At 40.7% G+C, this 25,245-nt stretch overlaps 1 protein-coding gene across 1 annotated transcript in view; it reads right to left on the bottom strand.

Moving 5' to 3' along the window:
* The window catches only part of MOSPD2 (motile sperm domain containing 2), a 150,384-nt gene that overhangs the window by 65,686 nt on the left and 59,453 nt on the right, over positions 1-25,245 (bottom strand). Inside the window, exons 5-7 of the mRNA XM_089682976.1 lie at positions 21,290-21,444; positions 4,195-4,255; positions 542-580 (exon numbers count right to left, since the gene is read on the bottom strand). Coding sequence (XP_089539102.1) covers positions 542-580; positions 4,195-4,255; positions 21,290-21,444 — 255 coding nt within the window. The remainder of the gene's footprint in view (positions 1-541; positions 581-4,194; positions 4,256-21,289; positions 21,445-25,245) is intronic.

The raw sequence follows: 25,245 nt of genomic DNA, 5'->3' as shown, positions 1-25,245 counted from the left end.
TCAGCATACCACACCTTGTCAGGATGTAAAATTCTTAAAATAAAAAAAAAAAAAATTGCCAGGCAGATTACAAAAACTGAATGTTTTTGTTTCCTGTCTCTTTACTTTGTCTAGCCTGCAGCAAAAATGTAGCTATAAACTGGTTTATTACTACAGGAAACAATGATTCTTTCCTTTAGATGTTATAAGTGATCTTTTGCATCACAGTTACTTAAGCAGCCCTACACAAGTAGGCCGATATCCTCCTGCATGCACAGAGAAGGTTAACTGTTAATTCTGACTGAAGCATACTGTAAACCTGCTTTTTAACAAAATGTTAAATATAAACATAAAATTTCAGCATGAAAGAAACTCTAAAAACACATTTGTCAAGAAGATAAATACAGAACGTTCCTACTAAAGAAACCACAGTACTGGCAAATCAATATATAAAGAACTTTCCTTTAAAAAGCTTATTATAATTTATCTGTTACAAAAGCTTAGCCTCTCCTGGAAACCTTCAACAAATTCTGAACCCAGAAGATAAGAGAACTGCACTCACCATTCATTATCCATGGCATTTCAAAGATTACAATCTTTGCTGTGGAAGTATAAAAAGCAAATATTTAAAGAACATAGCAATTCAAACAATTTTTCTGTTAAGAATATAAAATAGGAGCATAAAAAAAAAAAGCTGCAGAGAAAGCATGTTTTACTTGGAGCTAATTATATTTATGTTGGGGCCCAAGGATGGTTCTGGGACCCCAGGGTTTAGGATACCATTGTTCTAGAACTTCACAGATTTGGTTCCTAGTCAAACAAATATATGCAATAACCTGAAACGCCTCCACATGAGCTTGTGACTGGTCAACTTGATTTCAAGTATTTATGTATCCTCAACAAATGGCCTATTATCTTTAAAACAAGCCTTTACCTGCCTCTGTAGCTGCAAGCACAGTGGAGTAATTCATCCACAAATTTACAGCAAAATCACTGATGTTCCTAAAGTTTTTTTTTTTTTTTCTCACCAGCTTACTGTATTACCCCTTCCAGCAGTGACTCAGCAGCCTTTAGGCTTAGAAGCTCTGGCTAAGACTTCAACAGCTTCAACGCTTGGACTGTGTAGTTTGAGGCTGAATTGTGACTTTTTAGCAGCTAGAGAGGTCAGTAAGGACATGTTCTTAATTGTGATGGAGTATAGCATGATGATGCATTAGTTTTGTTTTTTAGGCTTTTTTTAAATTTACTACTGCTTCAGGTGTTGTCACAGAGGTAGTCTCCCCCCTCCCTGCTTGCCACTACCCCAGTGTCTCCTCACTCAGCTGCTGACAGAAGTCTGCCCCCTGCTGAGGCTGCATCCTGTCCCACTGGCCAAGCGCTGGATTCGCCACATGCAGGCTGCACTCCTGTCGCTCCCTTCCCTATCTCCGTGGGCGCTGCACGGTCCCGCTCCCATGATCTGTGCCTGCCAGAGAAAAAGGTTATGCTCCTTGTGAGGAGACAGCTTTGAGGGGGTGGAGCCTGTTACCATGGTATTCCAATGCAGAGTATTGGGTTACCTGGACAACTAAAACGTGCCCAGCTCCTTATATAAATGCAGGAGCGGGTCCTGGGCTTCAAGTGGCTGCTCGCCCTCTGTTGGCCCTCCCTTGCCTGCTGCTGTGGACAAACATCATGGAAATCCCCCCCCCCCCACTTAACTGATTGGACCACAAGCTCCAGGAGATCCCATCTGACCTACTGCTGCTACCGGCTCCACAGCTCTCTCCACCCCAGGTTCTCCACTGCTGGCTGGTGAATTAGTTAACCCTGTTCTGCTCAGAACTCTTTGCCCTGTGTGATGGACTTAACACTTTTCTACCCGAAACCTTTGCCCAAAGACTTAAACCTCTGCGCCCTGCCTGAGTGGAGGACCTACCATTCTGCCCTGTCGACTACCGGCCCTCTACTGTCCCATATTGCCACTCTGAGAATCAGTCTTCATTGCTGTGTCTTGTGCCATTCTATGGACTAGATTTCTGTTTTCTGTACCCAGAGTTTCCCCAATAAACGCCTGCACATCGGGCTTCGTGTGATCTGCCTCCTTGTGCTCTCTCTCTCTACGCCCCTAGTTCATCACAGGTGTTAATGTAACACCCTTGTGAAATGTACGATCTCAATATGCCACACTATGGATACCTATAAAAGGTATATTATTACCAATAGCAGATCACCAGTGATGAATTAGAAAACCTTAAAACTAAATTCTAAATCTAATTTGAAAAGCCAACCAACAAGATACACACATGCTCTAGAGCAAACAGCCTTTTTCAACCAGGGTGCCCTGGCAAAATGCCTAACAATTGCCCCAAAATTGTATACAAGCCAGGGGGTAGATCAAGCTTGCCTTTTGGTTACAAAAAGTCATAGGTTTTCATTGTGCATCATTACAACCTTCTAGCCGCCGACAATCTATGATATCATCACTTGAGGACGTTGAGTGCCTGGCCAACATCCTTGTTTGCCCTTTCCCTTCCCCTCTCCGTCAGCACTGAAGCCACATTAGCAGAGAGAGGGAGAGAAACTGAGGTAGGATAGAAACATAGCAGTACTAGTCATTACCAGTGTGCAAAAGTGTATTGGAAAAAGAAATAGTCGCCAACATAAGGTGTCCTACACGTGTGGATGGTGCTGCGTTATGTAAAACTATTACTTTAATTTTTTACATTTTGGAAAGGGCTGGCTAGAGACAGTGGATAATTTTAAGGGGTGTCTTTACTGAAAAAGGTTGAGAAACACTGCTCTAGGACATTCTCTTACGCTTATTCAGTCATGTATATCAATGCAAGAGCATTTGAGTAGTAGTAACAAAAAGGTTTTTGTGATCTCAGACAGGCATTCTCCATCTTTATACAGTGGGGAAAATAATTCTTTGATCCCTTGCAGATTTTGCAAGTTTGCTCACTTACAAAGAAATGAAGGGTATATAAATTTTTACCATAGGTGCATTTTAAATGATAGAGAGAGTATCAACCAAAAATCCAGAAAAAAACAACTATGTAAATGGTATAAAATTTTGTTGCAGTTCAGTGAGTAAAATAAGTATTTTATCCCCTACCAAACAACAATAATTCTGGCTACCACAGACTAGCTATGTGCTCATGTGGTACACATTTTTCCCACTGTATCTCAAGGGAAGGAAGGTAACTAAGCACAATCAAGAAATAATGCATAGCAAAAAAAAAAGATAAGAAAAATATCAAAAAGGTGCAAGTCCGGCCAAAACTTCTTTTTTTTTGGGCCAGAGTGGGGTAGGAATCTACTGGGTTTTATGTTTATCCAGGGTTTCTTTAGGGCCCTCTTCCTCTTCTGAGTTATTGTCTGCACTGGCAATTCTTCTGCCCTTCTCACTTCCTTACTATACTAGAGAGTATCAGTAGATCAGTAGAGATAAGGACTTCTTTACTCACCTAAATGTGCTTTTTTTCCTTTGCGACCATAACATTGCCAATGTAATATATAAAATCGGCAGTGCTGTAACACAATGGATGCTTGCACCGGTATAACTTTGAAATAAAGTAACTGTATGGGCCAACTTCAATTAAACTATATTCTGGACAAGTTATGGAGGAAACCAGTGTCCCACAGGTGTTAAAAAGAAAAAAAAAAAAAAAAAAGAGAAGAAAAGCAAACATCTAAGAGCATGCAACAATGTCCACAAAGATAATATGAACACTTACAATGTGAACACCCATGGGACAGTAACTTACATATATAGTTAGTCTGGCTGAAAAAAATACAACAAAAATACAAAAGTCCATCCAGTTCAACCATAAAAAAAAAAAAAAAAAAAAAAAAAAAAAAAAAGAAGGAGTTATAATCCTATACCCACAGTTGATCCAGAGGAAGGCAAAAAACCCCAGCAAAGCAAGATCCAATTTGCTCCTGCAGGGAGATTTACTCCGCAAACTGTCCAGAACATAGTCAACTGAAGTTAGGAATGCTGTGACTTACTACAGCTACTTTGGATACGTTGTTTCACAGTTACCCTCCAACGTTTGCAATACTTGTGTTACAGAGCTATCGATACATATTCTAATTTTGTATCTCTACTCAAAAGGGGCTTTTATAGGTAAAATAGACATGCCTAAAAAATTAATATAATCTTATGGGAGGATTCTTCCTGAAATAAATGGCTTAGCAACACAGTTTCTAAATCTTCAAGAATATACTTACACAGGTATCTTGGGTAGTAGATTTTAAAACAGTTGATTACAAAACGTACAAAATCCATATCCTAAAATGAATAAAAGAGAAATATGTTTGTTAGCTACCCTGTGCAAAAGAATGAGTTTTTTTTAAAAACAAAATTCAATCTGATAGAGATCTAACCTGGTCTGTGCATTTTCCAAACAGATCTTCTACAACTAAACACATACCTCCAAACTCCACTAGATCCATGCAGGTGTGAGTGTTACAAGTGTTACAAAGCTCAACAAAAGATGGATATGGAGAAAAGGAAATGGGAGTAAGCACACTGCAAATGCATCTTCACAAAATGTCTTACTGCTAGTGGGACTGCAAAATCAGCATATAAAATTGATGTATATGGAAATCTATGGCCCATGTAAAGACACGTGGAAACAAACACAACACCTCCTGTGCTCAGGGACCCAGATCAGAAGTGGGCTGATGGAACAATATATGAAAGTTTGTCCAAAAACCGATCAAAAGGTTGTGCAGTTCAAGCATGAGGCTGGGTAAGCCCGATACAAACTGTAGTAAAGAACAAAAATAAAAAGCACACCAACCTTGCACATTACCTCAGTAAGCAAATGGTTAATTTATCAAATTAAGAAGTATGCTCACAAAAAAGTAGCAACATATAAGGCATATAAAATCCAAAATTGAAGCACTGGAATAGAAGACACCAATCGAGAGGGGAGACTCTCAGGGAAACTCTCAGGGAAAACTGACGCGTTTCGAAGGGGGATCCCTTTTTCCTCTTCTGATGATTCAAGACTGGTTTGAGGAACGCAAAAATGAGCTTGAGGTGTTGACTTGGCCTCCAAATTCTCCAGATCACAAATCAGTCAAGCATCTGTGGGATGTGCTCTACAAACAAGTCTAAGTCATGGAGGTCATACCTCGGAACTTACAAGACTTAAAAGTTCTTACTGATAGCTTGGTGCCAGATACCACAGTATAACGTCAGAGGTCTAGGGAGGTCCAGGCCTCAACGGATTGGGGCTGCTATGGTGACAATAGATGGACCGACTCAATATTAGGTAGATGGTCACAGTTATGGCTGATGGGTGCAGACCAGCCTTCCTCAACCAGCGTGCCTTGAGGTTTCTTCAAGGGTGCCTTTTCAAAATGTCTAAAAATTGCCCACAACTTGTATACAAGCCAGCGGGTGGAACAAGCCTACATTTTAGTTACACAAAGCCACAGGTTTTTATTGTGCACCGTTACTACCTTCTAGCCACCAGTGTCCTGACAACCAATGACATCAGTTGATAAGGAGGATGTCATTTGCCTGCACAGCATCCTAGTTTGACCCTCCCCTGACCCTCTCTATCAGAGGGAGAAGAGAAACATTGGAATACTGCTCAGTACCAGTGTGCAAAAGTGCATTTGCTTTGGAAAAATAAATAACCTCTAATGTTGGGTGTCCCACGTGTGTGGATGTTGCTGCATTATATAAAACTATCAGTTTTTCCACATTTTAGAATGCAATGCCCTTTTAAAATGGAGTCTTGGGGAATCCCATTTTAGAATGGGGTGCCTCAAGACTGTCCATAATTTTAAAGGGTGCCTCGGGAATGCCCATAATTTTAAAGGGTGCCTCGGGAATGCCCATAATTTTAAAGGGTGCCTTTACTGAAAAAGGTTGAGAAACACTGGTGTAGACTGTAGATGCCTAATCCGAAGAGTTCAGCTATAATCTAAATGTATGCAACATGTCCTGCAGGCCAAGTGGCAAAGTAGATGCAGCACTAGACTACAACTATCATCAGGGACACGATCAGCATTGATTTGTATGCCCTGTCCTGCCTACGTAGTTTAAGAAGGTTGGGGGGGGGGGGGTGAAGGACGTCCGGATCAACAAGAGTGTGTGTGTGTGTGTGTGTGTGTGTGTTTATTTTCTACCAACCCCCCACACCCTGTAAACGCGGCTTCCACTGGAGGGAATTACACATTTTACCCTTCTCTAACAGTAAAGAAGCCTTTCTGCAATCTACGGTTAAACTCTATTTAACATTAAATCCAGGCCACGTCTTCTTGAAGAACCTTAAACAGTATATTGCAGTTCCTGAAATCACCTTTAATATTTTTGTGCATTGTAATCACATCCCTGTAATCGATCTTCATATCCGAGGTCCTCCTATTCCCTTAATTTGGTGACCAAAACTGAACTTCATATTCACATATACGCACAAGTTTTAATTTTGTTCTTTATGCGCGTTACCCTAATTTAACACAATGACCAATGCACTTTAATTCATCTTTAAAGCGATAGTAAACCACAAAAGGAAAAAAAAACAAAAACAAAAAAACACAGGCCCCCTATAGGTTTAAGTCATAATGTACTAGTATGCACTGCATACTAGCACATTATGACAGACTTATGCGCACATGGAGCCCTCTAGCACAGCGCTGTCACGACTCTGGGGCGCTTCTATCTACACTCGGTCTTCCTTCCAGGTTCATGGACTCTGGCTGAATGAATGGCCCAGGGCTACGATGGCATCACTCTCAAGCATGTGCACAGGAGCCCTGGCCGTCCCTTCAGAGCCCATGGACCGGAGACGTCACCGAATGCATACCACGTGAGTATCTCCTAAACATTGCAAGTGTGGGAGATATTCACTGTACAATAATAAGGCTTACCTGTAGGAACAAGTTAAAAACTGGACTTTATTTGTACTTTAAAAACATTCCCAATTGCCTTGCGTACTCTTTGTTGCAAATATCTGATCCCACTGAGTATCATGCAGTAAGGATCTCAGCTTATTTAAATTAGCTTTTTTGAAATGTAGCATTCTTGTCACACCAACATGCTTCTCTTTCATGCAACTAATGGAACCTGTGATTACACTGTGATCACTATTACCCAAGTTGTCTCTAACTTGCGCATCTGTAATAAGCTCGGTTTCATTTGAAATGAATAGATCCAACAGATCATTAATCCTTATTGGGGCTTCCACCACCTGTTCCATGAAATCGTTGTCTGGCAATACATTTAAGGAAATGGCAAACCTTTGTTGACTGTGCAGTTCCATTTGACCAATCAATTTCAAGATAATTAAAAATCACCCAAATTAATATCACCCTGCTTTACAAACATTTTAATCTGTGAAAGGAGCTTGGACTTCTCCTCATCCTTTATGTAAGGAACCCTATATCATGTTCCAACAAGTAATCTAATATTTGCTGCACTCTTATGGAGCTCCAACCATTATGACTGTGCACCATCACAGTTCTAGGACTATGCAGTCCAATAAGCACCAGTTTGATACTGCACTTTGTCATACAGATACACCCACTTCCTTCCTAAACCAGTACTAGTAGGCAAAAGGAAGCTTGTCAGGAGTGTGGCTGTTCTTCACCAATGCCAGCATAGCAAAACTAGAGTAGGAGGAAGGTCATGGCATTTCCATGCAAAGTTCAGTTAAAAACAAAACATAAAATGACACAGGAATTTAAAGTGAGTCAAGATCTAAGCTCAGTGAGGTTTTAAAACAGATTTACATAATTCAGTGCCCCTTAGGACTCATTCACAAGTCTGTCAATACCATATGTTTATGGAACCGCACAGTGTTCACACAGGAGCGGTAGCATTGTGTCTTGTTGTGCTGTTAAAAAATTAAGCAACATGTCACTTTCACAAGGTATTGACGCCTGTCAGCTGACTCCATTGATTTAAACGTTAATGATCTCTAACCACAACTTAAAAGCGCCTATAGCATTTATGGTGTGTTAGTGAACCATATATAAAGTGTTAACTGGGCACTGGGGGAGAAACAGTGGAGGCCCCAGTATCCCAGAAAGCACTGGGAAATAAAGTTGTGCTCAAAAGTTTGCAAACTTTTGATGAATTGGTAATATACAGTACCTTATTTAAAGTAAACATGAGTGAGCAGGCAACACATTTCTTTTGTTTCTTATGGGATTCATATTTAACTGTAGGTCATAACAGAATGGCACAATCATAAAACAAAACATGGCAACAAGTGAACATATGAAATGACCCCTGTTCAAAATTCTGCATACCCTTAGTTCTTAATACTGTGTATTGCCACCTTTAGCATCAATGACAGAGTGCAGTCTTTTGTGTAAGTTGCCTGAGTCCCCAAATTCTTTCATGTGGTATAGCTGCCCATTTGTCTTGGCAAAATGCCTCTAGGTCATGCAAAGTCTTTGGTCGTCTTACATGAACCGCATGTCTGAGTTCTCCCCAGAGTTGCTCGATGATGTTAAGGTCAGGAGACTGTGATGGCCACTTCAGAAAATCCAACTTTTTCTGCTGTAACTACATGAGGTTCAACTTGGCTTTGTGCCTAGGGTCATTGTTGTACTTTAAAAACCAAGAGCATCCCATGTACAACTTCTGTGCAGAAGAATGCTAATTGGTTGCCATTATTTTCTGATAAGATGCTGCATTCATCTTGCCATCAATTTTCCTGTGCCTTTAGAACTCCCCCCCCCCCAAACATCAGTTGGCCATCTCTATGCTTCACAGTGGGGATGGTATTCTTGTCACCATTTGTCTCATTGATCCCTCTCCAAACATCGCTCCTATGGTTTTGACCATAAAGCTCCATTTTGATCTCATCTTTCCAGATTACAGTGTGCCTCAAGCTGTGAGGCGTGTCAAGATGTTGTCAGGCATATTGTAACAGGGCTTTTTTGTGGCATGGGCACAGTAAAGGCTTCTTTCTGGCAACTCAACCATGCAGCTCATATTTGTTCAAGTATTGTCATATTGTGCTCCTTTAAACAAATCACTGTCTTTTTCCAGAGCAGCCTGTATTTCTCCTGGGTTACCTGTGGGTTTTTCTTTGCATCCCAAACAATTGTTGTGGCAATTGTGGCTGCAATATTTCTTGGTCTACATGACATTGGCTTAGTATCAAGAGATCTCCAAATTTTCCACTTCCTAATAAGTGATTGAACAGTACTGACTGGCATATTCAACACTTTGGATTTCTTTTTATATCCTTTTCCATCTTTATAAAGTTCCATTACCTTGTTACACAGGTTTTTTATGCTCTTTCTTTTATGCTCCCCATGGCTCAGTATCTAGGCTGCTTAGTGCATCCATGTGAGAGCTAACAAACTCATTGACTATTTACACACAGACACTAATTGCAATTTAAAAAGCCACAGATGTGGGAAATGAACCTTTAATTGCCATTTTAAACTGTGTGTGTCACCTTAGGTGTCTATACCAAGGCCAAACAGTCCATGATATGTAATCTTGAGATCAAGGCCATTTGGGCAATTTCTGTTATCATTGTGATTTAAAAGAGCCAAACAAATATATGTGATAAATGGCTTCATATGATTACTATTCTTAAATAAAAGACATTATTAGTAATTTTCAAAATCCATGCCAAAATTTCACAATTTCTGCCAGGGTATGCAAACTTTTGAGCACAACTGTAATGGAGAACTAGGACAGGGCAGCATCAGTCACTTTTTGTCTCAGCAAAAGACCGTCGACAAGTGACGGTACACGGAAGGAACAGTGTCATGATGGCTAATATTAATGTATGAGTAGTAATAGAACGAAATATGGATTCACATGCAAGTGAGGAAGGAGTGGGAGGCAGAACCAAGCCACGCTCTGTAAAGCAAGAGCGCACTAGTGCCCCCATAGCAAGTGGCTCACTATGGGGGCACTCAGTGGGGGACCTGAGAAGAGGATTGGTGCTGCTCTGTACAAAACCATCACACAGAGTGAGTATGTATTACTATGTTGGTTATTTTTATAAAAAAAAAAAAAAAAGTTGAGAATTTACAATCACTTTAAGCTGATTGAAAGAAAGTAAAGATGGCAGCCAATTAGAATATTCCGCAATGTATATAAACTGCCACTTTCCTCTAGCCATGTGCCCTAATTTTAAATTATAACAAAGATAACACTAAAGAGAATTGTGGGTAATTTTAAACTCTATTTTTACTTGCTGAACCTAAAAGTAACTGAAATCGAAAATGTGTTTGGAAATACTAAATGGAACTAGAAAAAAAGGTAGCTATGATTTCGACCAATATTTTGCTAATTTAGCTTTAGATCACTTCTTAAAATCTCCCATATTTTAAATTTTTTTTGTTCAGCACTATGCCCTTGCATGTGTTTCCCGGTGTCAAATTTCAAAACAATACAAAACACAGCTAGTCTAACATTTGACTGATGATAACGTATCTCCATGCACTCACACAAACTAAAATATTTAACCAACTCTGGAGGAGGAATGTCCTTGAGACATTGTCCTTTTTATAAATATATTACTTCCACTTCAAACAGCAGAAGGAAAAAAAATCATCACTTTATCTTCACAAACTATAAACCCAGGAGGATTCCGAATGCAAATTCCCATTATCTAAAGAACAACCTTTCCTAATGAAACCGCTTGCAATGAAAACCATGTTTTATCTCGTTTGCATGTGATATCACATTTACTTATTACTATGCAGGGGATATCGTTGGCAAAAGAAAAGTGCACAGGGATGCAGATTACAAAAATAGCCATTGCTTGAGTTTTTCAGAACGAGAACAAAAAGTTGTCAATTTTACCACTACAGCAAAAGCCTTCTTTTGGCAATATTGCACGAAGTAACAGGATGATACAGGTTGGACATTAGTTTGTTCTTTCAATAGGAAATGGTTTTATCACAAGATACAAAGAAATGACAAACTTTTCATTTTTATTGGAGTATGATGTGTCACAGTGTATATTTTGTTAAAGGTTTTAAAAAGGTTTCAAGTTTTGCTGTGTGTGACACCAGTGAAAAGTGACTGCACAGCTATATTAAAGATACTTTGAAGGAAAGCAAAATTTGTTCATAAAGTCCTCTTTGATGTTGGTCCACTGAGAGGAAAGCCTGCCTTCTCAAATATTTTAGCACATCAAAGTCACATAAAATTGTTTGAAAAATGGGTTTAACATCTACAGGGTTAAAAGAACAATCATCAAAAATTAGGTAACATCCACCGTAAATTAAAAGAAAAACAAAAAAAAAACACCCCAAAAAACAAAGATAGAGTTTTTGGTTGCATGCAGTAAATTTTTAGAACATTACAACATGGAGCATGCAGTCTACACTGAACATGTGTTGGAAAATATCCATTCTACAAAAAAGGTACAGAAAATCACTTACTAAATTATAAGTTATTAAAAAAAAAAATTATTATACAGGATTTATATAGCGCCAACAGTTTGCTCAGCGCTTTACAATATAACGGGAGACAATACAGCAACAATACAAGAGGGATTTGAGGGCCCTGCTCCTTGGAGCTCACAATCTAGGAGAGAGGGGCTAGTGGTACAAAAAGGTAGTAACTGTGGGGGATGGACTGATTGGAAGAGTAGAAGATTCCAGTATTAGCTGAGGGCAGGATAGGCTTCCCTGAAGAGATAGGTTTTCAGATATTGCCTAAAAGTGAGCAGAGTAGGCGATAGTTTGATAAATTGGGTAAGAGAGTTCCAGAGGATGGGGGAAGCTCTGGAGAAGTCATGGAGACGAGCATGGGAGGAGGAGACAAGGGAGCTAGAAAGCAGGAGGTTTTGCAAAAAGCAGAGAGTACGGTTTGGGTGATATTTAGAGACAAGATCGGTGAATTAATTTGGGGCAGATGTATACATGGCTTTATACGTTATTGTTTTGAATTTTATCCGTTGGGCAATGGGAAGCCAGTGGAGGGATTGGCAGAGAGGGGTGGCAGATACAGAATGGTTAGTAAGGTGGATGAGTCTGGCAGTAGCATTCATGATAGAAGAGGGGATAGCCTGTGATGAGGTAGGCCAATGAGGAGGGAGTTACATTAGGCAAGGCGTGATATAACAAGGGAGTGGATAAGTTGCTTAGTGGTTTCCGAGGTTAGGAACAGGCGTATCTTGGAGATGTTGCGGAGGTGAAGTCTACAAGATTTGGACAGTGATTGGATTTGGGGCTGAAAGGACAGATGGGAGTCTAGGATTACACCTAGTACCCTGGCATGAAGGGAGGGACTGATGATTGTGTTATTGATCTTGATGGAGAAGTCAGGGGAGGGGGCACAGACTGGGGGGGAAAACTAAGAGCTCAGTTTTAGAAAGATTGAGTTTGAGGTAGTGGAGTGACATCCATGCCGATATGTCATTTAGTAGGTTAGTGATGCGAGTGGAGACTGAAGGGGTGAGGTGAGGGGTAGAAAGATAGATTTGTGTGTCATCAGCATAGAGATGGCACTTAAAGCCATGGGAGTTTATCAAGTGACCAAGGGAGGAGGTGTAGATGGAGAAGAGAAGGGGTCCAAGGACAGAACCTTGAGGGACCCCTACAGAAGGAGGGAGTGAAGAGGAGGAGGCAGAGTTATAGGTAAGGAGCGCTGCGATAGGTAGGAGGAGAACCAGGAGAGAGTAGAGACTCTGAAGCCAAGAGAGTGGAGTTTTTTTTTTTAGGAGAAGGGGATGGTCAACCGTATCAAAAGCCGCAGAGAGGTTAAGTACTAAGAGTATTGAGTAGAGGCCATTGGTTTTATCAGTTAGTAGATCATTAGTGAGTTTTAGTAGGGCAGTTTAGGGTGGAGTGTAGTGAGCGAAAGCCAGACTGTAGAGGGTCAAGAAGCTTTTTGTTGGTGAGGTGGGAGCTCAGGCGATTATTGACTAAACGTTCTAGGAGTTTAGAGGTAATTGGTAGCAGGGAGATGAATCTTAAGTTGTTCAGGTTGGTGGGGTCCAGGGAGGGCTTTTTAAGTATGGGAGTGAGGTGCGCATGCTTTAGAGGGGAGGGGAAGGCACCAGTAGAGAGGGAGAGATTGAAGTGAGTGAGGGAGCTTAGGATGGAAGAAGAGGGTGACCGTAGTAGTTGTGAGGGGACAGGATCCAGGGGGCAGGTAGTGTGACGGGGTTCTGAGAAAACCTTAGTGACCTCTTCAGTAGTGGCAAGGTCAAAAGAGGAAAAAAAGTGTTGAGGGAGGTTTAGTATAAGGTATGCTAAGTGGGATGGATGTCTGTGCAGTGGCGATGCCCCTACGAATTGCATCAATCTTGTTTTTGAAATGATTTGCAATCTCGTGAGCAGTGAGTGAGGTACTGGGTGGGGGTGGAGAAAGTAGAGAGTTAAAAGTAGAGAAAAGACGAGGACTGGATGACAAGGTATTAATAAGAGTGACAAAGTAGGCTTGTTTGGCAGCATGAAGGGAGGACTTGTATGGTAGCCTCCCTGGCGGTATTCACGAGTGTAGCTCGGGGTAAAGTTTCAGTACCACAAGTGGTAACCCCGAGCTACACTCGGGAATACAATGCAGCGCTGCTCCTGGATCCCTCTTGCACTTACCTTGTCCTGTGCTCCCGCGATGTCCCTCCTGCAGTGTCCCCGGCAATGTAATCTGGCGGATGCCGGCATCTGTCATCTGGGTTCCGTTCCCTACGAGCGTCGGGATGTACGGGGGACAGAACGGCGGGAAATTTGAAAATGACAAAAAGTGACATTCACTAAAATCACATAGTAAAACATTACTGTATCAAACCATTTCACATACACGTTTGTCCCTAATGCTTTGTCCTGTGCTCTGCCTGCATTTTGACTGTTCTTTCTGCCTGTTCTTTCTGCCTGGAAACTGAGAAATGTCCATGGCGTCCAAAAATCGTCCCTTTAGGTCAAAAGTGGTTTTAGACCAGCTAGAGAACAGCGATAGTAAATCAGAACCACTTGCAGAATTGAGTGATGATTCATGGGGAAGTTCGTCATCAGACACTGAAAGCGATTTTGCGACTTTGTTCAGTGATGTGCGAACTTGGCGCTATATTTCAAATTTTAGGGTTTTTGGTTTGATTACATTATTGAATTAAATTTATTATTATTTTATTTATTATGATTATTTATTAAATTATAATTTATGATTTCGGGTTTCAAGTTTTATCCTACCCGGGATGTTTACTAGACTCTTGTTCGGACAAATTTCAGTGAGTTATTCCTAAAAATTACAGGCCTACAATATAAAACGCCAAATTTCCATGCAAAATTATGTACCGCTTTCAGCACCAAAAATCTGAAATAATTATACCGCCAGGGAGGTTAAGAGAGCAGATTTATATAGGGTGAGATTGTTGAGATTTGGTTTTTACGCCACAATGGCTCCAGCGCACGACTGTCGTTTAAGATTTCTGGTGTCGTCAGTCTGCCAAGGTTGTAACAGTCGTGGCTTGATGCTTCGTGTTGTTAGAGGAATATAATAAAAAATATAATAAATTTATAGTAACAATGGCAGCATTATATGGGGGGGGGGGCAAGATATGTATTCACTGAACATATATTAATTTCTCTTTACAAACAGGAGGATTGTATTATAGCACATATACACTACAGAAATGTCACAAGTATGCTAAGTGACTACTATTGAGGAATAAACCAATTTGGTCCTAAAGTTTATAATAATTTGCCAATGATGCGGTTGGATAGCATGCTGGATATGTCCTTTAAATCAGTCAACTAATGTGTAGAGACTCAATATACTCCAAGATTGTATTTAGAAGATGCAATTTTAGCAGCAATTACAACCATGAGTCTATGGGGATAAGTACATACCATCTTTCCATATCTGGGCATTACCGTTTCTTCCCGTTCCTATTTGCAACACTGATCCAGCTCTGTCAGGCTGCAAGGGGTTTGAATGAACAGCCAATTTGAAGCCCAGCAACAACATATATATAAGATTAAGATCTGGACTCTGATGTTTCTTGCAAATTTCCTTATATTTTGCTGTAATCATTCTAGCTGCTGCTCTTTACAAGTTTTTCAGGGACTGCTGCAGAGAATCAATCCCACAACACGATGCTGCCATCACCATGCCTCATGGTAGAGAAGGTGCATATATGATGATGTGCAGTTTTTTGGTATATTATTATTATTAGTATATTATACAGGATTTATATAGCGCCAACAGTTTGCGCAGCGCTTTACAAAATGAAGGTAGACATTACAGTTACAATACAATTTGGTACAAGAGGAAACAGAGGGCCCTGCTCGTTAGAGCTTACAATGTAGAATATACAGTTGCAAGAAAAAGTATGTGAACCCCTTGGGATTACGTGGAGTTTTGCATGAATTGGGCATAAAATGTGCTCTGAACGTCATCCAAGTCACAACAATAGAAGAACACAGTCTGCTGAACACAATACTACACAAACATTAGATGTTGCCATGGTTTAATTGCACATAACATGTAAACATTCACAGTGCAGGGAGGAAAAAGTATGTGAACCTTTGGACTTAACAGTTTGACCCTCCTTTTGGCAGCAATAACCTCAACCAAACGTTTCCTGTAGTTGCTGATTAGACCTGCACAACGATCTGGAGTAATTTTGGACCACTCCTCTTCACAAAACTGTTTCAGTGTAGCAATATTCTTGGGATGTCTGGTGTGAATCGCTCTCTTAAGGTCATGCCACAGCATTTCAATCGGGTTGAGGTCAGGACTCTGACTGGGCCACTCCAGAAGGCGTATTCTGTGCTGTTGCAGCCATTGTTTTGTTGAATTACTTGTATGCTTTGGGTCATTGTCCTGTTGCATCACCCATCCTCTGCGGAGCTTCAGTTGGCAGACAGATGGTCGTACGTTTTCCTGCAAAATGTCTTGATAAACTCTGGAATTCATTTTCCCATCAATGACAACAATCCGTCCAGGCCCTGAGGCAGCAAAGCAGCCCCAAACCATGATGCTCCCTCCGCCATGTTTTACAGTGGGGATGAGGTTTTGATGTTGGTGTGCTGTGCCTTTTTTTCTCCACACATAGTGTTGTGTGTTCTTTCCAAACAACTCAATCTTGGTTTCCTCTGTCCACAGTATATTTTGCCAGTAGTGCTGTGGAACATCCAGATGCTCTTTTGCAAACTTCAAACGTGCTGCAATAATCTTTTTCAACAGCAATGGCTTCCTCCGTGGTGTCCTCCCATGTACTCCATTCTTGTTTAATGTTTTCCTTATTGTAGCTGTGTCAACAAAAATGTTAGCATGTACCAGAGATTTCTGTAGGTCTTTAGCTGACACTCTGGGATTCTTCTTTTCCTCATGCAGCATTCTGCGCTGTGCTCTTGAAGTCATTTTTACAGGACGACCACACCTAGGGAGAGTAGCAACAGTGCTAAACTTTCTCCATTTGTAGACAGTCTGTCTTACCGTGGACGCATGAACATCAAGGCTTTTGGAGATACTTTTGTAACCCTTTCCAGCTTCATGCAAGTCAACAATTCTTGATCGTAGGTCTTCTGAGAGCTCTTTTCTGCGAGGCATGGTTCACATCAGACAGTGCTTCTTGAAACCAGTAAACCCAAAACAGGTGTGTGTTTTTTAAGGGCAGGACAGCTGTCAGCAACACATCCAATATCATCACACTGATTGGAGTCAAGGTTGGCTCACTCCTGACTCCAATTAGCTCTGGGAGAAGTCATTAAGCTAGGGCCTCACATACTTTTTCCTCCCTGCACTGTGAATGTTTACATGTTATGTGCAATTAAACCATGGCAACATCTAATGTCTGTGTAGTATTATGTTCAGCAGACTGTGTTCTATTGTTGTGACTTAGATGACGTTCAGAACACATTTTATGCCCAATTCATGCAAAACTCCACGTAATCCCAAGGGGTTCACATACTTTTTCTTGCAACTGTATGCCAAATAAAGTGTTTAGCCTTACAGCAAAAACTCAATTTTGGTATCATATCACAGAAGCTTCTTCCAACCCTCTATCATGTTATGTGAGTTTTAGGTGACTATGGCTATCCTTTGACACTCCCATAAACGGAGGGGACTGGTGAAGCACCTGGATGACAATTTTTGAATGTATAGTCTTTCCAATCTCAGCTTCTGAAGCCTGTAACACCTTCACAGTGGTATTAGTGTTTGTGCAAGGAGGGAGGCCACAAAGACCTCACTTCTCGTGAACAGCCTGTTCTTTGCAGATTTACAGCTGTGCCCTACAATTTATTTTTTAATGACCGATTTACTGGTACTCCAAAGGATTTGCATTGTCTTTGAAACTATCATGTGGTCATCCAGACTTTTAGGCTTGAAGTGTTCTTTGGTCTTTATGATGTAGGTTATACCATGAAACTGCCTCACTTGAAAACCCTTCACTACAAACTTAATTTACCCAAGTATGTGACTTCGGAAAAGAATTGGCTGCGATGATTTAGGTGTGTCATAATAAAAAGGGAATGTATGCATCTACAATTGGTTATTTAGTTTTTTCTATGCAATATATTTTTCTTGCAAAACATTTTAATCACTGTGGAGAGGTTTATTTTCACTTTGACATTAAAATGCTAAAAATAATAAATCCACTAAGATCGAATCTTTTATAATAGTCAACATGAAAATTTACAAGAGGGGAATACTTTTCATGTGTACTGTCATTGTGACAGGTGTATTAGCAGAATAATGAAAAAGCAGGTACAATAAATATGTCCAAAAAAGTATCTGGTAGTGTTCAGAACATAACTGTAACCTGGCATAAGAGAAATGTGGCAGAGCTTCAGTTGACCAATGAAAATTTGTCATAGGAGGCCTGATGCCGAATTTGAAAAGGTCAGAATATATACTGTATGCCATACAGCACCTATGGGTCAGTGACTCTGGCTGCAGTAATAGAACACCAAAACAAAACAAACATTTATCATCTCTTCCCTATTTCTTTTGTTTTTACCATGCCTTCTACATGAATGGATAATTTCAGAAAAACATTATTTGCATAAGACCTTTGGGTGGGCTATAGTGCTGCATGGAAAGGCAGCCAAGCACCCTAAAAAGTAAGATCTGGCATCAAAGGATATCCACTATGCAATGTGCTTTTCTTTTATATTTGACAGATGTTTTTACATACAGCCTTGCAGACAGAGAAAGGCTAGCATTACTCCCATTGATTACCTTTGTCAAGCTAATACTGTACACTCCACTCATTGCTCTAACAAATTTAAAACATTTTGGTTTCCAGTCTACCCTATTATAATAACCAATAGATTTCACTATAGAGAGCAGAAAACATAGTTCTAAACACAGTAACAACATAATAATATGAACAAATGGACTTATCAAAAGGAACGTTACATAAAACACATACAATATATATATACACACACATACAGTGCTCAATGAGGCCAGGCATTGTCATGCACCAGGAGGAACCCAGGACCCACTGCACCAGCGTAGGGTCTCACAATGGGTCCAAGGATTTCATCCCAATACCTCATGGCAGTCAGGGTGCCATTGTCTAGCTTGTAGAGGTCTGTGGATCCCTCCATGGATATGCCTCCCCAGACCATCACTGACCATCAACCAAAACAGTCAAGCTGAACGATATTGCAGGCAGCATAACATTTTCCATGGCTTTTCCAGGCCCTTTCACGTCTGTGCTCAGAGTGATCATGTTCTCATCTGTGAAATGCACAGTGCACCAGTGGCAGACCTGCTAAATCTGATTTTCAATGGCAAATGCCAATTGAGCTCTATGGTATTGGGCATAGGGTCCATTAGAGGACGTTGGGCCCGCAGGCCACCTTCGAAGTCTGTGTCTGATTGTTTGGTCAGAGATATTCACACCAGTGGCCTGCTGGAGGTCATTTTATAGGATTCTGGCACTGCTCACCCTGTTCCTCCTTGCAAATAGGAGCAAACACCGGTCCTGCTGATGGGTTAAGGACCTTCGACGGCCCAGTCCAGCTCTCCCAGAGTGACTGCCTGTCTCATGAATTGCCTTCATGCTCTTGAGACAGTGCTGGGAGACACAGCAAACCCTTCTGGCAATGGCACGTATTGATGTGCCATCCTGGAGGAGTTGGACTGCCTGTGCAACCTCTGTAGGGTCCAGGTATCGCTTCATGCTACCAGTAGTGACACTGACCCTAGCCAAACGCAAAACTAGTGCAAAACAGCCGGAAAAGATGAGTAGGGAAAAAATGTTAGTGGCCTCCACCTGTAAAACCATTCCTGTTTTGGGAGTCGTCTCGCTATTTTGAAGGGACACTGTTATAAAAGCTGTACACTTACTACTTTACATTGTAGCAAAGTGTCAGTTCTTCAGTGTTGTCACATGAAAAGATAGAATCAAATATTTACAAAAATGTGAGCGGTGTACTCACTTCTGAGAGATACTGTACATACATAAATACATTGGGTAAAATACATAATGAACAAGTCCCCCTTTTTCTCAGTAAATATATTTCTAAAAAGTGCTAAATCGACATGAAATTTTCACCACGCTGGTAACAACCCATGCAAGCCATACATACAAAGAAACCAAAACAAATAAGTTCAGAAATTAAGTTGTGGCCTGGCTCACAGTCTCCACTCCAATTCATCCCAAAGGTGTTATATCGGGTTGAAGTCAGGACTCTGGGCAGGCCAGCCAAGCTCCTCTACCCCTAATTCACTCATCCATGTCTTTATGGACCTTGCTTTGTGCACTGGTGCGCAGTCATGTTGCAATAGGAAGGGGCCATCTCCAAACTGTTCCCACAAAGTTGGAAGCATGAAATTGTCCAAAATGTCTTGGTATACTGAGGCTTTACGAGTTCCCTTCACTGAAACTAAGGAGCTAAGCCCAACCCCTAAAAAAAACAACCCCACACCATAATCCCCCCTCCAAACTTTACACTTGGCACAATGCAGTCAGGCAAGTACCATACTCCTGGCAACCGCCAAACCCAGACACGTCCATCGGATTGCCAGACAGAGAAACGTGATTCATCACTCAAGAGAACACGTCTCCACTGCTCTAGAGTCCAGTGGCAGCATACTTTACACCACTGCATCCTACGCTTTTCATTTCACTTGGTGATGTAAGGCATGGATGCAGCTGCTCAGCCATGGAAACTCATAACATGAAGCTCTCAATGCACTGTTGTGCTAATCTGAAGGCCACATGATGTTTGGAGGTCATTAGCTATTACTACAGACAGTTGGCGACTTCTGCACACTGCACTTCAGCATGTGCTGACCCTGCTCTGTCATTTACCATGGCCTACCACTTCGTGGCTTAGTTGCTGTTGTTCCCAGTTGCTTCCACTTTGTTATATTACCACTAACAGCTGACTGTGGAAAATGTAGTAGCAAGGAAATTTCACGGATGGACCTACTGCACAGGTGGCAACCTCTCATGTTACCACGCATGAATTCACTGAGCTCCTGAGAGCGACCCATTCTTTCACAAATGTTGGTAGAAGTAGTCTGCATGCCTAGGTGCTTGATTCTATAAACCTGTGGTGGCCATCTTAACGTAAATAAATTGTGAGATTTTTTTTTTACATATATACACATTTGTTTATTACATATACAGACTGTGGTCTGCTTAGTAGTTATGCACACTGGATATTCTTAGTAAAATATAGATCAATTAAACGTGTGAATGTCAAATCAAACATTACTTCTGCGTAAGCATTAAAACAGAACTCCATGCAAGTTGCTGAAAACTCAGATGAGCTACATAAGTATTGGAACAGTTTTAACAATTGAAGCCAGTTTTGTTTTCTAGGCATTCCTGTCTAACAGCCAGCAAAAACCCTGACCTCCTCTTTAGCAATACAGCTTGGTCAAAAAGACTGGAAAAACACTGGTCAATGAGGGAGCAACAGTACCCTCGCCATCCCTGGGATAACACTGCTTTCTTCTTCTAGCAGCATGCTTACTGCACATACCCATGCATTAGAACCCAAATGCTCAGAATGCTTATCATTTTTCCCAGCCTAGACCCACTCTGTGCAGGGGATTTCATTGTGGCAACATAAAGATGTAAATGCATTTACAGTAGTTGGGTTTAAAAACACAATTTTGAAAGAATACATACCCACATGGGGTTTTTATCAACATCTGGAGTTCAGTTTTAAGAAATAACTTGGACTGTGTACTGAATGAAAATATATGGGTTAGTATACCAAAACTGGAGAATGCAAAGTCGGATGCAGCTCTGCATAGAAAGCAAACAGCTTTCAGGTTTTTTCTGTCAAAGTTTAATTGAACAAACTGAATTTATAGGCTGATTGGCTACCATGCAAAGCTGCACCAGATTTTGCACTCTTCAGTTTTCGTAAAATCAACCCCATAGTGTGTTAAAATGACGCAACTTACTACATTACTAAGTCCGCACTCAGCCATGTCAAAGACAACGGTCAGGAGTTTCCCCGGCTCCCTCTTGGCATATCGCTCCAGCCAAAATGCTACACATTTCTTCTTGTCGTCATTCGTTTTGGCATCTCGAACATGAAGCTTTACTCGGAGCCAGACTACAAAACCAAAAGGAAATAAATGAGCTGCTTTAGCAAAAAGAGAATGAGACAGATAATGTTGAAATCTAAAGACCTACACTGTGCTAAAATACCAATCATGGCTAATTTTAATTTTTAAGAGTCATATCTAAAAGCAGAACTCAGTTTTCCCAATCAGCATTAACTATTTTTAATCCTTATGCCCTTGGCCTTAGTAAAATTGATATGAAAACATATTGTATCTTGTTTAAATGTTTTCTTTTTTACATTTCTTCAGTTGCTTCCTGTTTTTTGGCCTAAGCCAAAATTATTTCACGCATCCCAGGAGTCTGCATGGGTATTTTTTTTATTGTATTTTTCTTTCACCTGCAGAAGGGGAGGAAGGCCTCTCTGAACTAAACACACCCTTCTGCATGCATGCTAAGGGCACATGGATTTCAGGGTGTAAATGTTGCACAAATCACCTGCCCCTACTCAAGGTGGTTGCAGCTAGAAATGCCAGGGGGCATTTACACAGTGATTTCTCAACAAAAAAAAGCATGGAGATATGCTTAGTGATGTCAATACGGTTTCCAGTTATTCTTTTATAAGGCTGACATGAACAAGAAATGCCCTGCCTTTACCAAGATGGCTGCCCTAGAATAGATCCTTGTGATCAAGCTGTTATTGGTGAAATGCGTTAAGGAGAGAGGACTTCTGGGTGGTGACATCATATTATCAGCTGTACAATAGATAGCTCAATTGTGAAGTACTCCAGAAAATGAGATGTTGGTGTGTGGCATCTATAATTTTTTCTTTATATGTATACAAATGTTTTGCCTTTAATTTCTATTTTACATTGAATGGGTTGTTGTACAAGGTAAGGGTTTATTTAAATCACCAATAGGCCTTTACCTTATCATTTTAAGATGCAGTACCGCTTGATGTACCTTCAGAAGTACAGATAATGCGTAGATTCAGCCAGTACATTCATTCTTTGAGGTTACAAGCAATTAATAAGATGTCTAGACCAGATTTATGTGAGCTGAGAAGTGCATGACACTACACAGTCGAAATCTGAACTCATAAAAACAGTCTCTCTTCTACTAATTAAAAGAAGCACCGGCATTTCAGAGAAGATCCAAACTGGATATTATCATTTTAATGCAAGTACAAGAATGCAACGCATAATGTGTTACTGACTGGCACATTGAGCAAGATTTCACATGACTGACTGCTGGACAACAAAGAACTGATAGAAGAAAGCCTGGCCTAGTCATGAGACTATTGTTTATTCCAGAACAGAGACTTCACACAACTTCTGCACTAAGTGACACATTAGCATTACTACTCTTCTGAAGAGTGCATGCAAGGGAAACAACATAAAAGCCGTATTGAAGCAACACCACTGGTTAAGCTGTAAAGAAGTGTGCCTGTTTACAGTCCTTGGATCTGAATAGAACACGATGTGTAGCCCTGCTAGGCTATAAAGTTCAACCATCAATTATTCTTCTTGATATCTCAAACACCACAAAATAACATGCAACAAGCAACAGGATAAGCATGAAAAGCCCTTAATTAGATGACCTCCAGCTTCTTGCGTCAACCATAGCCAGGTACAGAATGCAAACGTGATGGAAGCACCAATTCTGTGCAATGGCCATCTGTATGCTTACAGGGTAAACACGGTTATGAATCAAAGACCTTGGTTTAATAAAAAAGTGCATTTTAGGGAGCACATTTTGAGTTACTTCAGCTTTTACACTTCTATTTTTTATTGTATTAAATCTAGAGATTTGTAGATTGAAGGATAAGTTCACCTTTTTACAAAATAATAAAAGCTTTTTTTTTTTCCCCAGGTAAAAAAATGTGCAATTATTTATTGTGTTAGAAGACTAAATCAATCTAAAGCAATGCACCATAGATCAGCAGATCGCCGATGCCATGCAGGTCTCCTTCACACTGCCAGTGTATCGGTTTGCTCGTACATCCCATACGTGCAAGTCGATACTTGCTGACAGGAGGATTTAATGAACTACCACAGAGTTCACAGGACCTTGGTAGTTCATTGAGGACTAAAAGCCATTAGCAGCTAAGGCTGTCGGGACTTGTAGTTCATTCATTAACAGAACACTGTGAATGAATTACACACAACCTCACGGTTTTTAAAAACGTACAGCTACTATGAGGAGTTTGCGTATGTGGGGGTCAGTCGGTGGCAGCTGCAGGATCGGGAACATGAAAAAAATGGGTGGAACATGTAACATTTTCCCAAAGATGAACTTATCCTTTAACCTAGAGGGACCTCTCAATACCTGTAAAATAAGAGATCTGCCACAAGGAGTGCATTTAATCAGTCAGCTATCCTATAGACTTCTATAATGAGATGAAGCACTACAACAAGGCAAATGTTCAGTTCTACAAAGTAGGAAGCAGAATGTGCATATATAATGAACAAATATGGCTACTCAATATACATTTTTAATAAATTATACACAGGATTTTTTTTTTTATATTAACCGCCATTTACACCATGCCCACAAATTAATTCCACAGAAATGCGCTCTGCGTTCCTGTGCGATTCAGACCACATGCATAACGCACTTCATTTGCGATCTGCAGTGGGTGTCAATACAATGTTAATGACACCCCAAACGCATGCACTACTTTCGGTGCAGTGCTATTTTAGCCCATCCAAAATGAATGGGCTGAAATCACACCACAAAAAACAGCATGCGAATCGCACAGAAATGCACAGCGTGCTCCTGTGCGATTAAGGTGTGGGCATTATGTGAACCAGCCATAAAACCCAACCAAACCTTCAGTTTAACTCAGCTAAATACATTCCAGGTAAATGAAAACAAAAGTGTTCATTGTCTTACATTTTGTTTTCTTTCTAAACCAATCACATCCCAAGTAGAAAAGACTGCCCCGCTGCCAGCAGCTGCAGAGAGGGATCCTTAATTTAAGTGCGCAAGGTGCAGAAGTCAAACATGTCCCTGTTGAGTTGGACTATAGCTTTGCAGTTACCAAAGGTTGTTCTCTCTATTGGTTGGATTTTTCTGACTTAGAGAAGCGTGTTGGACCTCTGCAAAGAGATTACTGCTTCTCTACAGATAGCAAGGGTCACACTCTGCAGGAGATAGGCTATCCTACTCTGTGACTGCTTTAGAAAGAAAACAAAGACCCTGCACTCCTTTCATTTTGATTCCTTTCGATTTAAATTGAAGCTTCAACCTACTGTACTCTGAGAAGATTATATACATTAACTCTTTTAAATGTTCAACCTCCCTATGTAGCCTCTTAAGCAACACCATCGTGTGTAATTTCAGCACACCTCCGGTGACCTTTAAAGGCCCACTGACTGTGATTGACAGCAGTGGGAGCCAATGGGGTCAGGGCAGTCTCAGCCAATGAGGAGAAAGAGTTCCCAGGCAGCAGAGGCTGTCGAGAATGTCGCTGGATCGGAGGGGGCTCAGGTAAGGATTGGGGGGGCACTGCACACAGGTGGTTTTTTTACCTTCATGCACAGAATGCATGAAGGTAAAAAACCTTGAGACTTACAAGCATTTTATGCCTGCCATACACAGCTTGATTTATGTCTGAATCCTGCTGAACAAGCTGCAAATCAAGCCAGATAGAAAACGGTTTGTTAAACAATGACTGCACCCAATCAGATGCAGTTACGGTTTGGATATTCTGCCAGCTGCAAGAATACAACAGTGGGCAGTGGAGATACCTAGAGAAGTTTTTAGAATTAGATTTCTTTCATTCAGTCCATGGAGCTATGTGTTCACGGCTAGTGCAAGAATCTTTCAAAATATGTCCATAGTGAGCTGG

The sequence above is a fragment of the Staurois parvus genome, unplaced genomic scaffold (assembly GCF_062004578.1).
Source record: "Staurois parvus isolate SC_StPar_1 unplaced genomic scaffold, SC_StPar_1.0 ptg000299l, whole genome shotgun sequence".
Lineage (NCBI taxonomy): Eukaryota > Metazoa > Chordata > Amphibia > Anura > Ranidae > Staurois > Staurois parvus.
The sequence above is the reverse complement of the archived record's forward strand: the minus strand, read 5'-3'. Positions and strand labels throughout refer to the sequence as shown.